The 15,291-nt window shown below is 40.8% G+C and overlaps 1 protein-coding gene across 3 annotated transcripts in view; it reads right to left on the bottom strand.

The window, feature by feature from the left end:
* Positions 1-15,291, bottom strand: part of LOC100709267 (GDNF family receptor alpha-2) — a 69,257-nt gene that overhangs the window by 26,482 nt on the left and 27,484 nt on the right. For 2 of the 3 annotated variants that reach the window (XM_003452653.5, XM_005457475.4), the window contains exon 4: positions 8,842-9,220. In XM_003452653.5, coding sequence (XP_003452701.1) covers positions 8,842-9,220 — 379 coding nt within the window. The remainder of the gene's footprint in view (positions 1-8,841; positions 9,221-15,291) is intronic. The other variant, XM_025897121.1, reaches the window with a different exon arrangement.

The raw sequence follows: 15,291 nt of genomic DNA, 5'->3' as shown, positions 1-15,291 counted from the left end.
GCAAATTTACAAACATCCTGTCTCAGAATCACACTGAAAAACTAGTCTATAGATTTGCTGTTTCTAACCTGAAATACTGTAATTCCTTATTATTACCACATTGTCCTAAAAGCTTCCTAAAAAGACTTCAGTTAATCCAAAACACTGCAGAGTATTGACAGGGACAAGAAAGCTACGTACTCTTCATTGGCTTCCTGTTAAATCCAGAATTCAATTAAAAGATCTTTCTCCTCTCTGATAAGGCCCCATTACATATTAAAGACCTTGTAGTACCATATCATCCAAACAGAGCACTTTGCTCTCAGACTAAAAGTACAATAGGATGTAGAGCCTTCAACTATCAGACCCCTCTCCTGTGGAACCAGCTCCAAGCTCGGGTAGAGGAGACAGGCGCCCTCTCTACTTTTAATAATCAGCTTAAAACTTTCCTTTTTTGTGAAGCTTATAGTTAGGGTTGGATCAGGTGACACTGAACCACCCCTTAGTTAAACTGCTAAAGGCTCAGGATGTTGGAAGACTTCCCATGATGCACTGAGGAGTGCTTCTCAACTACTCTCTTCACTCTGTTTTCTCTTGTTGTTTCCTTCGCTCTGTCCTCCTCTGCTCTGTGCTCGCTTTTCCCTCAGCCCCAAAATGGTTGTGACAGATGGCTTTTCCTCTGTGAGTCTAGCTCTGCTAAAGATCTCTTTCTGTTTAAAATGAGACATTCCTCTGCGTTTGTCACGGCCTTCCTCGATGGGCATAGCTGAAATGTTGGGGTTCCTTATCTAATATTGTAGAGGCCCATATTTAACTTACAACATATTGCAAAATGTCTTGAGATGTGAACGAGCAATATATAAATAAAACAAAATTGAATTTTGAAAGATGTTTGATATATGGCACACGCTGTCCAGCAGTGTCGGTTTTGGTAAAAAGTGAATAGTTTGTTCAAAGTTGTACTTGTTTGAGTTTCCAAAAGACAAACGAACCAGTCAAAGTGAACACATCAAACAAGTAGATTCACTTTTCCTAAAAAAAAGCAAATTGCTGACGTACAGTTGTTGCCAATAATTAAATAACGATCAGCCACATGCAAAATGATTCTGTGGAAATGTTTATAGAAAGCATTACATGCAGCAGCTTTTAGCAAGTCTCTGTAAGTATAAAGAGGATCTGAAAGTAACAGTGATTAAGAAGTGAACGAGTCGGCCTTAACTGACACATTCAAAACCACAGAGCGATCGTACTGTAGATAAATCGGAAGCCCTATTGATAATGTTGGCATTAATAATAGATATGGTACCACGGGAGCACACTCAAGGAGTACCTATGCTGAAAGAGGAACTAAAAAGGAGCCTTAAAGCAAAGTTGCAAGCAATATAATCATCTCCAGCTCATACACAAGAAAGGGTTACTTCCCCTGACTGTACTTATAGCTATGGAAAGTTTCTCTGGTCCGAGAACATCTAGTAATCACTACAGTTTTCCGTTATACCATGTTCCCTCAGAGATTAGAATTAGGAAAGTAAATGCATTTACTAATCCATACATTGCAGTGAAATGCACAACTCTTTTTGTTCCACTCAGTCCCCCATCTCTCTCCCTCTACCCTCTCTTACTCTCTTATACTCTCTTTTACTTCTCTTTCACTCCTTGTGGTGCTCTCATGTGTATCCAGCAAGCTAAGCACGTATCCGCTGAAGCCGATGTCTGATTAAAGCCACAAACTGTACTATGCACAAGGAAAAGGTCGCCAATTGACACACGCTTTGCTTGCAAAGCCAGCTTAACACTATCAGAAAAGACATTCACTTCGATGGCTTGTAATGTTACCAGAAAAAAGAATGAGTCCAGGTACTGCCTTGAGCCCAGACTTTTGAGGATAAGTAAGGAAGATCTTCTGTCTACGCATATGCTTTTATACGCTGTCCTCAGATGTTGAGAGTGGGAAAAATTCTGGAAAGCGAGGACAGCTCAGTCAGTCCTTTCTTCTTCAGTAGTGTTAAAGAGATTAACCTTAGTTTTACCTGTAAGAATGGATTTAGATTTAAATCTCCAATATCAGTCAAAATTAGATATTAACACTGGATACAATGATACAGAATAAAAACTTACATAGAAGGTGTTTTAGCTGCCTTGCTTCATTCATTAAGTATTTTTTCTTCCATTTTAGTTTGAGTGTTGTTGCACAGCTAATCAATACTGCATCCTGTGTACACTTAAGTAGTAAACTTTCTATAGTGGCAAGTAGGCCACAGTCCACCACAGTCAAAGAAATTTTATCTGCATACCCTCTATTTTTTTTTCTTTTTGCAGAAACTTGTTAATTCCCCAACACTACAGGGTACAGTGCTGTGAAAAAATATTTGCTGCTTTCCTGATTTCTTATTGTTTAGTATATATTTAAGATCACTAAACCCATTTTAATATTAGACAAAGATAATCCAAGTAAATAAAACATGCAGTTTTAAATGATGATTTCATTTATTAAAGGAATAAATCTATTGAAGTCTATCCCCCTAAAACCTAATAAAAGGTTGTGCCACCCTTGGGAGCAAGAACTGCACTCAAGTGTTTGAGATGCCAGTATGAGTCTTTCACAACACTGTGGAATTTTCACATTGCTCTTCTTTGGGGAATTATTTTAATTCAGCCACACTGGAGTTGGCTTCATCTCCAGACACTGACTAGGCCAACCTTTTTTGCACCACAGACCAGTTTAAAATTAGACAATATTTTCACGGACCAGCCTTTAAGGTGTCGCCAATAAATACAACAAAACAAAATGATACGACCAAGACAAAAACTGTGGTATTTTGTAAATATAATAATAAATTCTAATCCACTGTGTAATTGTGTAACTTTATTAGCAGCATCCTCCTGAAATGTGCCAACAACATTGAGAGTAACATCCTCCTCTCTGCCCCTTAATGCTCTCTGGTCACTATGGTAACATGTAAATATTTCTTTCAAAATAAGACACACAACTACAACATGGGAAAAGACCTAGGGAAAACGAGTTAACGATAAAAACCCTGAAAACCACAAATTTCACACCCAAGCCTCAATTCTCGAGGCCTGGTACCAAACGACCGGTCCGTGTCCCGGGTGTTGGGTATCGCTGGACTAGGCTACTCAAAAGCCTTCATTTTGTTTTCTTTAAGAGACTCAGAGGTGAATGAAACTGTATTTCAGACCTCTGTCGTGAGCTCATGATTCCTTCAGTTATAGTCGTCCAGGTCCTGAAGCAGCATAACAGCCTCAGACCATCACAATATCTCCACCATGTTTGAATGTCTAACAAGTAGACACCAAGTGGACCAGAAAGTAGAAGAATATGAAAACTACATCATGCCGGTTGGTGTTCTAGAAAGCTACTGCTTTAACTACATAGGACTGCTGGAATAAATAGGTAGGGAGTAGTGATAAAGCCACAGAGAGTTATCACCAGACTTTGTTGCTCCACTTACCTCAGAGGGATTTTATGTTTTTCAGCTAATTGTTTTAGCTTTAAAGCATCTGGAGGAAAAAGCTAAGTTAGCAAATAAATGTGAACATAATGGACCATTTAACAGATTAATACATACATACATATTCCCATACACACTGTAGTAGTCATCTTCCTGAGAAATAGTTATTATATCTCTGTGGCCGCTATTCCTGTAGATGTTGTATTACTTCATTTTCAGAGAAAACAGCTTCCACGCATATTAGTGTTGGATGCTTATTAAAATTGCAGAACTGACCTACGTGTGACTGGAAAGCTAAGGATTAGAGACCAGGGATCATGGTGAGGTTCCTCACAAGTGCAAGAGAACAAAGGTGTATGTGAGTGAATGCGTGAGAGCAAAACTGCAGATAAAAGGGCAACAGCATTGCGATTTCTTTCAGAAACTTCAGGTTAATGCCATGTGGGGCAGTCATTCCCCCTACGCTGTTCTCCCGCAGTGGAGGCTTGAATTGTTGGATGCAACAGAGAAGATTGTTGATTCAGGGCTCTGTGTGCATGTGTGAGAGGGGGGGGATGCAATACCCTGTTTTTTTTTCTGTAAGCAAAAGTAGACTGATAACACTATTTCTCTCAAACTGGGTCAGGTTACCTGTACAGGGATCGATTGTCTCTCTCTGCTGCCCACTTTGAAACCCAGTGGCCAAAGAACTCAATCAAAGAGCAACCAGTGAGCCTGAAGACCAGGGGACATAAATCAAAGATAAAAGTGTTGCATTGATCCCCTAGACAATCAATACAGTACACATACACAGCTCAGTGCTCTTTGGGATGGGCTTCATTGAGCTTGTGTTGCGTAAGGTGACATGGAAATGGACAGGGAACTTCTCTGCATGAATACATGTGCGCACACACTTACACACACACACTATAGTACCCCAAAACAGTGCATCCAAATATAGCCTATTGTCACTCTGTGGACTCGGCAGTCCCAAATGAATAGCTGTTGGATCCACTGGAAGGATTGAGATACCACAAGGTGGAGAAGTAGAGAGGAGAGGAAGCAAGGGAAATACGGAAAAAATCTGTTTTTGTCTCCCTGCGCCGGATTATGGAAGGTAATAATGTAATAACTGTGGTGGAAGTACAGCAAGCTGTAAGAAATAAGAGCTGCTCCATTTAATGCTTGTTCCCTGTCCATCTACAGCCCCAGGGTATGTCAACAATTGCCTCCTCAGAGACGAGGAAGAGAAGGAAATCTTCCAGAGCAATATGCCATCTAAGCCCAAGCCAAAATTAGCTATTTGAAATCTTTTCAAATATTTAGTCTTTGTTTGATTGAGCTCTAGGCTCCACCTGCAGCAATCTGAATAGTCTCCAAAGGTAAAATCGTCGCCAATTTGGCATCCAACACGCTCAAGGTAAAACTCCAAAAATAAAGTAGCTGAGGGCTTTTTATAAGTGTAAAGTTTAAAGTAGGAAATTGCAGTCTTTAAGAGTTTAGAATAAATAATAAAATAGATGAGGGTGTGTTTTGAGTTGTGACCCTTCTTTAGCAGAGTATATTTCAGGGAGCTATGCTTGAATTTGAAATGGCCTGTGGAGTCTGCTGCAGAGATCCACAGCCGTGTGACCAAACCACTGACCTCCAACCTGCTGCAGTATAGTTGTGCGGCCCAAATCGATTCTGAGACCCTCCTCTTCCTCCTCCTCCTCTCTCCGTCTCATTATCTCTCCCTCCTCCCTCACTCAAACTGTCCCTTGTGTTAAAACGAAATAGGTTTGGGCTAGCTGCACATCCCCTGTTTGGCATCAGACAGGCATCCCCGGGGAACACAGGCCTGTCTTTGAGTGATCTTCCGCTGGTTTTATCAACAAATCTCTGAGAGGGAAGAAGGGAGCCAATGAAAGTTTCCTCTGCCGATGCACTGCTGTGTTCTGTGTTTAAAAAGAGGGCTCCTTCGAAGACTGTTCATTTGTGATTATCACCAGGATTTCACAAAACATACCGCAAACTGGGGACTTTGTCTTCATTAGCATGACAAAGTAGTTTTATCATTCTGCTTATACAGCATACTCGATAATAGTAAATTAGAGAGCGACTGAACAAGTGTTAATTAAGAGGGTGATGTCTTAATATTTTAGTGAATTATCAGATCAAATGAAAAAGCTAAATGTTTCCACAGTCTTTAAGCGATCCTGTAACGTGTGGCATCATGCAACAGAGAGAGGAATACGTCGCAGGATGGCGTGATAACAGAGATCCCACAGCAGGAAAAAAAAAGAGCACCAATTTGAGAACAGTGTCAGCCCGCTGTAATTGAATCGTAGTGACATTCTCTTGCATGGCAGCACTTATTCACTGCAGGGGAATGCACAAACAGTGGATTATCAGAATTACGTTCAAGCTCAAATTGGTTGTACGCGAGCACGGGGATCTGCGTGTGCATGTGCAGCTCCTGAATTGCTCTGTCGATACACAGGTGCATCCACGCTGTGTGAGTGCGTACGCGCTCATCGAGCTGTTGACCTCGGTGGGGCATTACGCAGCCACAGATAATGAGCTTTAACGTTCTATTTCATCTTTCTCAATAAGGAGGCACACAGCACAGACACCTCAGGGTCTAAAGGTCAAAGAAAGCAACTCAGCCTGAAAACAGATTACACAAAGCAGGCAAGCAGGTAATTATCGAGACAATCATAAATTGGAGGAGAGGTGATAGACTTTCACTACTTTAACAGTGCGCTTGGATTTAGTGTTGGTTGAGAGAAATTATGTTTTTGCCATTAACACTCGACTCGAAGGCTGCTCACCTCTGAGGAACAAGGTTGGAAGTGAACTTTCAGAGAAATGCTGCAGTGCGTCATTAGCTCGACTAATTTCAATGTTTGCAATGGTATCATTCTTGTTTTTAAGAATATAATCGCGTGTGTCGAGATTTCCCGAAAGTGAGGAAAAATAGTGTGTCACTTTGACTTTCACACTTACGACATTGTTTTTTTAATAAGGAGATTAGCAGATGAGGTTTTTAAAGATGCTTTAAGTGATTTTTTTCAATGTTGTGGTATTTGTTTCGGACACAAAAACTGAAAGATTAAAGCATTAATTATTTAAAAAAAATACTTTTTTAAAGAAGGGGTGGTTTCTGAGTTTCAGGGATCTAGAGTAGATAACAAACCAGTTATTTTCCACTTCCACTTGTAATATAATTGGAAGGAGACTTGGTGCACTTTCAGGACCCATCGCTGACTGCCAGTGACTTCTATCAGCTGCCTAATCACTTGTCACACTGGGAAATGAAAAAGTAGCCAAAAGTTTTCCCTTCTGTTAATTTTCATATCACGAGTATTATTTTTAGCAGTGAGCTTTCAAGGGTCTAATGATTGGTTGAACCCCATTAGGCTCATAAATGAGTTTTTAAATGCTTAAAATTACTGGAATTTTTTATTCTATTAGACAAATGAATTCAGAGTACTTCTACAACTGGCTGGGCATGAAGCTTGTTGATGGCCAGATGTAGCACACGGTTTTGGAGGTTAAAAAAAAGAACGAAAAGAGCTTGACAGCTGATTTGGCAACAACTGTTGTGCTTCACCTGCTTTCGGTGGCACTAACACAAAGAAACATGCCACGGCTGGGTGGAAGTGAATTGAATCTGGCCTCTGAATCCAATAGATGCCCCATGCAGCCAGAGTGATCCACTAATGTTTTGTTCAGCTTAATTGAGCACTGTTCCTGCAACTTTGCCTCACATCTTCATCCTGCATCTAATAGCCACAGCTTCCCCTTAAAGTCTAATTGTGTTACTGGATGAAAGTAGGGCAGAAGGAAAAACAAAACTTTGAGATATGGCATTGGAAGACAGAAGAAGCTGTCAAAAACAACGCACTAATTCAGCGCTTCATTTTTACTTGTCCATGCATTTACGATTATTATGAACCAGATGTGCCAGATCTTTCAGTCAAATAACCAAAGCCAGTTTGCTAACACATATACATGTATCCTCATCCATATACAGAGCTACACGATTTCTTATTGTTTTAGATCATTAAACAAATCTTAATATTTGATAAACTGAGTAAATACAAAATGCTGTTTTCAAATGATGATGATGATGATGTAATTTTTTAAAGGAAAGAAGCTATCCAATCCTACTTGGGCCTGTGTGACAAACTATTTGTCCCATAAATCATATAACTATTTGTGTCACCCTTGGTACCAAGAACTACAATCAAGCATTTGCGATAACTGGCTCTCTTCTTGGCAACATTGTTTTCAGCCACACCGAAGGGTTTTCAAGCATGAACGATGTGTTTAAGTTCATGCCAAAGAATCTCAGTCGACTAGGCCACTCCAAAACCATGCCATTCAGAGGTGGACATGCCAGTGTGTTTTGTATCTTTGCTGTGCACAACATGATGGCCAGACATCCTGGATTGTCTGGTAGAGAGAAGAGTTCATGGTTCCTTCAACTGCAGCAATTGCAGTGTTCCTGGTGCTGGAGCAGCAAAGCAGCCTCAGACCATCACACTACCATCAACATGTTTGACTATGATGATCCTGATGATTTGTTATGAATGTCACACAGACCTTCCAAAAACCTTCATCTTTTGTGTCATCAGTCCACCGAATATTTCCATCAGAATGTTTTTTTGGCATATGTGAGACGAGACCTTTATGTTGTTTTTGGTCAACTGTGGTTTTCTCCTTAAACTCTCCCGTGGATGCAATTTTTGCCCAGTCTCTTTCTTATTTTTGAATCATGAACTCTGACCTTAACTGAGGCAAGTTAGGCCTGCAGTTCTTTACATGTTGGTCTGGGTCCTTTTGTGACTCCCTGGATGAGTCACTGATCTTCGATCATCGTCTTGGAGTAATTTTGGAAGGCCGTCCACTGCTGGGAAGCTTCACCGTTTTCTCCATTTGTGAATAATGACTCTCACTGTGGTTCACTGCAGTCCCAAAGGCTTAGAAATTACTTTGTAACCCTTTCAAGACTGATAGATGTCAATGACTCACTTTCTTTAGAACGTGGCATGATGTGTTCCTTTATGAGATCTTTTAGCCTGCTTCACTTTGTCAGACAGACTCTATTTAAATGATTTCTTGATTCAGAGAGGTAATTACTTGTTTAAACAGGAATCAGAAGGATTGGATAGCTTTTTTTAATGAATAAAATCATTATTTAAAAACAAAATTTTGTATTTCCTTTGGTTATCTTTGACTAATATTAAAATTTGTTTAATAATCTGAAACATCTGAAGTGTGACAAAAGAAAAAAAAAATCAGGAAGGGGGCAAATACTTTTTCACAGCACTTCTAACACTAGCCACATATTGCACAGAAAAATCTTCTTCTGGCCATTATATATACCCAAACCCGCCACCCCAACCCTGTCTGTTTCCATCACCTGCACAGAGGGTCCTGGTGACAGACCTTCCGTAGCTCCAGACAGTTGGGTTTCTCCTTATCTTTATAGGAGCAGTCGGGCACAATTGTTTGCCTGCGTCGCTCAGCGCAGCCTGTAGTCTGGCAGGGGCAGAAGAGCAGCCGGTGGGTGAACTCACTGGGCACTCGGTCTATGAAAGCCTTCAGGGCCTTATGGCAGCGCTTCCTGCTGCAAGTTTCTCCGGGTTTGAAGTCTGCTTTGCTGCATATGTTGATGTAAGAAGCACGTTGCCTCTTGCAGCTCCCATTTAAGTTGCATGCTTTGGCTGCATCAAGGCAGGGGTTGCAGTCCCTCTCTGTATCAGGACAGTGGAAACCTTTCTGGGTCACTGTGACGGCTGCTGTTCATAAAAATACAAGAAAGAGAACTCTGTCAGTTTATTAAGCCCAAAGAGAAAAAACGTTTACACTTCAATGGTTAAAAGATGTTAAGTGTCACATGTCCTGTCTTTGGATAGAAAACATTTCAATTAAATGGGAGTAAAAGCCTTCACGTCATGTCACTGCAAACTTATAAAAAATATTTTTATTAGTAAAACATGATTTTACTGATAGAATCGTCACCTTTTTATAGCTCCACATTTACACAAAGGCAATAAAAATGTATTTGTGAAATGCATTACAAACTAAATGAACAAAAAACATACATCTTATCTTTAGATTGTAATATTTAAGTAAACGCACACTCTCTCACACTGACATGTTAAATGGCAAACAGTAAGGACAGCAGTGGAGAATTGAGAGATTTCAACCGTGTCAGCTGAAAAACTGATCTTAAGTGAGGGTGTCAAGCATAACTGGGCTGCCAAAGCGTCCAATCCCACTGGACGGCTTTGTATCCAATGGGATTTGTTAAAATTTCTGAAGGGTGGGAGGGGCATAATTGTTGGAGTTTCCACTGTAATAGGGTCAAAAAAGGTTTGAGCTGGAAGTCTTCAAGAACGGATCCCATTGTGAGTGTGACTGTTAATTTCTTCGGAGCCTGAATCATCATCAGTTTTACTGCTCTTTTACTGACAAAGACATTACCGATTGTCCGTAACACCACACACTGAGGATGATTAAGCCAAGGAGCCACGCTGACGTGTTTCTCTGCTTTATGGCCGTAGCATTTCGTTATAATAACAGCACAACAGCAGAGTGACTGGATGTGGAAAAGTTGAAACCCACTGGTGATGATGTACTTATTTTTCTCGAGGCTTCTCGGGCTTCCCATCATCTTTGTGTTTTAAAGAAATGCTTTATTAAACGTCCCCATTTTCAGATTTTACTTGTACTCTGACACAGTTGCCGTAAAGCATTACCCAGTATGCTACCTGTCTTGACCAAGCTTCTGTGCGAGAACTGAGAAGGAAAATCTTTCCACTGAGCCTCTGACTCAACATCATTAATCTGATATCGTTTAGATTTGGCTTGGCTGCAAAGTACCATGAACAAACAAAACAATAATCCTTGAATCTCTGACTATGTTCCTCTGTTTCTCCTACCAACAGTAAGCCACCAGAGGGATACTAGCAGCCAGCCCCATTCACTCTAACTGAATTATTGATTTAGTCTGTTTCAGACCTTGAGTGAAATATGAATAAATTAATATATGATTCCAAATGGATGGATAAATTATCTGTTTCTAGATAACAGCATGGCACGATTATCATCATATTAGTACATCACAATATTTACCTCAATTTAATACTAATAATAGTCACAATTTTAAGTTATTTAACAAATGTAGCAAACGAGGACTCTTCTATCATACTCATTAGTTTAATGGAGAAATGTAAAGCAAGCTGGCGTCCCTGGGAAAATATTGACAAGAGCTTTTATTTATGTGAATGCTGGCAAGTGGGAAATAGCAGTAAATACTGTAGCATCTGCTCAAGACATGGTAAGCTCAAGCACTTGAAATGACTGCTGTAAACCCTTCACGCTTAATCCACTAATCTTAGATCGAGTCCCCTCATTTATTTCTAGTGTCATCGCAAACTAAGACAGTGCAATCACTGGTCACCACACACGTGGAAGAAAGATTACATCATTAGTTATGTTAGGAGGATGTCCTCAGATATACCACAGTTGCAGTAAAAAAAAAAATGCTTTTCTGAGATATAACAGTAATAAAGCAGGTTCGTGTTCACTTGTGGCACCCCTCTCTTGTATTCAGGGTATATTAGAGAAGTTAACCTGCCTACCCTGTAGATAATGATATTTCAGAGGTCGTGGCGGCTTGGTGACACTCAGAGAGATTCATCTCTTATTCAGCAGAACCAATCTCACTCTGTGTCTATCAGACAGCCCGGAGCAGAAAGAAGACCATTTATTTTAGAGGTGTGTGCTACAGAACTTGTGTTGTTTCCAAGTGGTGCATCGCACATTATCAATCCTAGAAATGGGGATACATAGAATCACATCGCGACACAGGGGAAAAATAAGCAGGCCCACCAAATTAATGATTTTGTCGTTTCAGATCACATCAGATAAACCAAAACTCACAGCCACTGAAGAATAACAGAAGTAGAATATCAGGGGTTCATCACAGAAAGAAGAAAGCACGCTTAATCTAGCTTTCAGCTAACCAGGGCTTTCATTTAGATGAATCAAGGTTAATGTAGCAGGCGCTCTGATAAACGGCCCGGGTGTTAAGAGAAATGTCCTGAGTTCAAGAGATGTAGGTGTTCAGAGCAGTGCTGTCTTTTCCAGTATTTGTCACAGACCGGGGGGAAACCTTTTCTTCTCTGTTCAAATATTGAAAGCATTAACCCGACAAACCGATATTAAAATATACTTGAATCATCTTATTTATCTTTGCACTCTCTAAAGGGGAGAGGATAAACACTCCTCAGCAGATGTCAGACAGCATAGCACCCTCACTATTTGTTAGTCTAAGTGACTGAAAGGCAGACGGAATTGCGCTCAGATCGTTTACTTATGTGACTTAGTTGATCTGTGAATATACTGAGACATGAAACAAGAGCTGAGCCAAGCTTGGCTGAAGAGGGCCTGAGGGGCGGGGGTGGGGGAGAGGTTAGCGGGGTGGCTTTCTAGTGGTTCAGGCTACATTACACTGGGAGTTTACAACTCCTAAATCTCTCCTGGCCATCTACAGGCTTTAATGTAGGCCACTGAGGGGGTCCAGAATGAAAAGAAAATAGGAGAAGGATGAGCTACTAAGATTTATCTGACCAAGCAGGGCCGAAGCCGCTTTGGAGGCTGTAGCGATGGAAGGTTTTTTTTTTTGTTGCTGTTTTTTTTTAGTACCTTTGATTGGGGAACTGAGATTGAATTTAGTGCACAACCCAAAAAGATGTCCTGGGGCGAACATAAGATACGAAGCCCACTTGATGGCTCTGACGTGCTTACACACAAACAGGATGATAGCAAGAGCGGGAGGAGAAGAGGAAGGAAGCATCGAGTTGAAGATGGGAGGGGAAATGTTTCGGTATTGTTCTACAGAGTCATAATTGATTTTCCAAGTGCATTACAATGAAAGTTTTCAGCAAACACATTCTGCTATAATGTGAGGCGAAAGATGTTGATAAGCTAATGATACGAGACGTACAAAAATGGAAAAAGCTTTAAGAGGGAAGAGAAGGCTTGAGCAGTTGATTACAGGAGCTGATCATGACAGATAGAAAGATGAAATGGGAGGACAGAGAATAACAGATTGGACAGCCACTTACAGAGACAGGCTGGAGAGCTTTCAATTAAGTCACCCTAATTCAGCAGAGATGCGCGACATTTGCTCAGAATAATTAACCCAGCCCATCAGCAGTGCAATCAACAGCTCTCACCGTCACAATAATCAACACCTATCTATTAACTTACCTTGTTAGTTGTCGTACCATACATTAATGAGTGAGCGAGGACGCCGACTGAATGACAGACAAGTGGATGGGTTGCACTGGCTGATTATTATTGTAGATACTAGAAATGCAATCAGTGTCATTAAGGACAAAACAAGTCGTAAATATTGTGCTGCCTTCTGGCTGCACGATCGTGTCTGTGGGGATGTTTTAAGTGCACATGTGCAGGACAAATGCCATGTATTAAATTGAACTGAGGGATGGAAACGTTTGAAATCGTCTTTAAATGACTGTTTTGTGTCGTAAACAACGTGTGCCTCAGACATCGTGCTCCGGTTTGCTGTCAAAAACTCTGAAAGCGCTGTCGTCACTTGGCGATCTTGCTGTTTGACTGTTAATGGGCTTTTAATAAGGATCTCTACACTGTGGGCATCATAAACAAGGCTCCACTGATGGCAATGTGGTGGAAACAGCCATCCATTCTTTCAGCACGTATAGCACACGCGGGCAAAGAAGGAAAGATAAGGAAAAGACTAAAGAGAAGGATGCAGGGGGATAAAATGTGCGATAGGAGACATCTACGGGAAGACAGATGGAGAGAAACAAAATTACTTAAGACCTTTGGTCCAGTGAGAAATAAAGAAAAAAGGGGCATAATAAAAAGAGAGAGAGAGAACAAGGAGTGGACTGAGCTTGTATAAATGCAAGGAAGTGGATAAAACATTCGTGTAATCAGTATCACGATTTTGATACTTCTTCCCCAAAGAGGAAGCGATCTTCTTTTCCCAGTAATTGCTCTCCGTCAGCCTAATTTGAATTCTGCATTTCATATATCATCCTATACTCAAGGGACACTACGCTGCAGAAGGAAGTTCAGCCCAGGTTAGCAAGAAGCTCTTGGCTCTGGGTATGTTCTCAGTAATTAGGAAAGGTGCCAAAGTTTGGATTTAATACAGCCCTGGGTGAGCGCGTGAGAGCTTGTTAGGGAAGTCTTTAGTCTGGACCCCGAGGAGCATGTCAAGCATTTCTGTGTCAAAGGGCTCATCAGTCATTAGTTCTATTCTCCATGTCGCAGTGGGGTTTTCTATATGGAGGAAGAGGGTGCACCCAATCTACAACATCATCTCCCTAAGCCCTTTTAGTCAAGTTAAACGTGTAGATGTCATCAGAGGAAAAAGTCTTCTATTCTTACGGATCAGCTGAATTTCACCTGGTATCATGGAGAAATTGCTAAAAAGAGGAGATCTTGTATAATCACATAGAAGCAGCACTAACTACCTTTATGTGAGAATAAATGTGTGTGAGTGGAGGTGGGAAAGTGATATCCAAAGGATTTCTAAATCATGGCAAACACACTTCTAAATACTTGAGATGTTTCTGTTGCCTCCTAGTGACGTTTCCTAGTGTGAAAAGTGACCCTTGAGTCTACCTCCTTTAGTCTTCACTGGCACCGATGCAGAATTTGTTCAAGTCTAACAAAACGTGTATTTAGGTCAGCCTGGCCAATATTGTATCAAGAATCTTCTTGTCTCGTCATTACCAGCACACAAGGAGGCAATAACAAAACTTACTAACAAACTGAAAGATTGTTCTGTTTACTGTTATTTATTTCTGACTTGTTAATAAAACGCTGACTATTAAAAAGGGCATCTGATAAGTGCGCCTGGAACAACTCTCATTACTGACCCAGAGAGAGACAAGCTCTGGCTGGACTGGGGGTGAACTGATTAGAAAATCCACACAGAATAATGAAGCATATAAACAAAGTAATATATATGCGCGGAGGCACAACAGCAAGCGTGCACAAAACGAATCTTTCACTAACAAACACATGCAAAGATACATTCTCACCCGCCATTACTTAGTGTTTGTGTAACTAATAGTAATTGTTATGGGGTGTATGAGGACAATGTGAAAATGTCAAACATTTCAACAGCATACTGAGCAGGACTGTTGCCCTGTTCCTTTTTCCTCAGCTGTAGAAACAGCTTTCTGGATTTAATTGGATGGTAGGCCCACAGAGCCGAGAGGTGAGAGGCTTAGTGCAGAGAGTTACAAGGTCTAACTAAGGGATGTTAAACTTAATTCCTGCAGGGACCTCTCAATGCAGGATTCGCTGCTACCCTCTGTTCCTAATAAGTTAATTAACTCACCACCGAGTCACTGAGAGCAGAATATATTTCACAAGGAGCATATTAACAGTTACGGTCAATGATATCTTTGCATCCTGTGTGTGATACGCCATTCATCTGGGCTTTGGAGAGGGGATTCTCTCTCCCACCTTCGCACCTGGTGTCTTATTGATCTGAGGACAGGTCTTTGGAGTTGTAACTGAGAAAACAGAGGTTATGGATCACAACTGTACACAGCCGGTATTGGTATAGAAAAGATAACGGTATCTGTTGCAGCTTTAATCAGCATAGTGATCAGCAGGTTGAAAGGTACAGTACGTGTCCTTAAAACAATTATATCGGCAGAAGCAGATTCCCTCTCTGAACTAGCAGAACTTGCTGGAGCACTGGTTTGTCTGTTACTGGTAAGTGTGGGTTGATAAACAAATAAAAAAGTGTCTTCCTGTTGCCCCCCTCTTTCTTTGATTTGCTAGATTCCCC

This window comes from Oreochromis niloticus, linkage group LG12 (assembly GCF_001858045.2).
Source record: "Oreochromis niloticus isolate F11D_XX linkage group LG12, O_niloticus_UMD_NMBU, whole genome shotgun sequence".
In the NCBI taxonomy this organism is placed as follows: domain Eukaryota; kingdom Metazoa; phylum Chordata; class Actinopteri; order Cichliformes; family Cichlidae; genus Oreochromis; species Oreochromis niloticus.
Note: the sequence above shows the minus strand (reverse complement) of the source record. Positions and strands in the feature narration are given on the sequence as shown.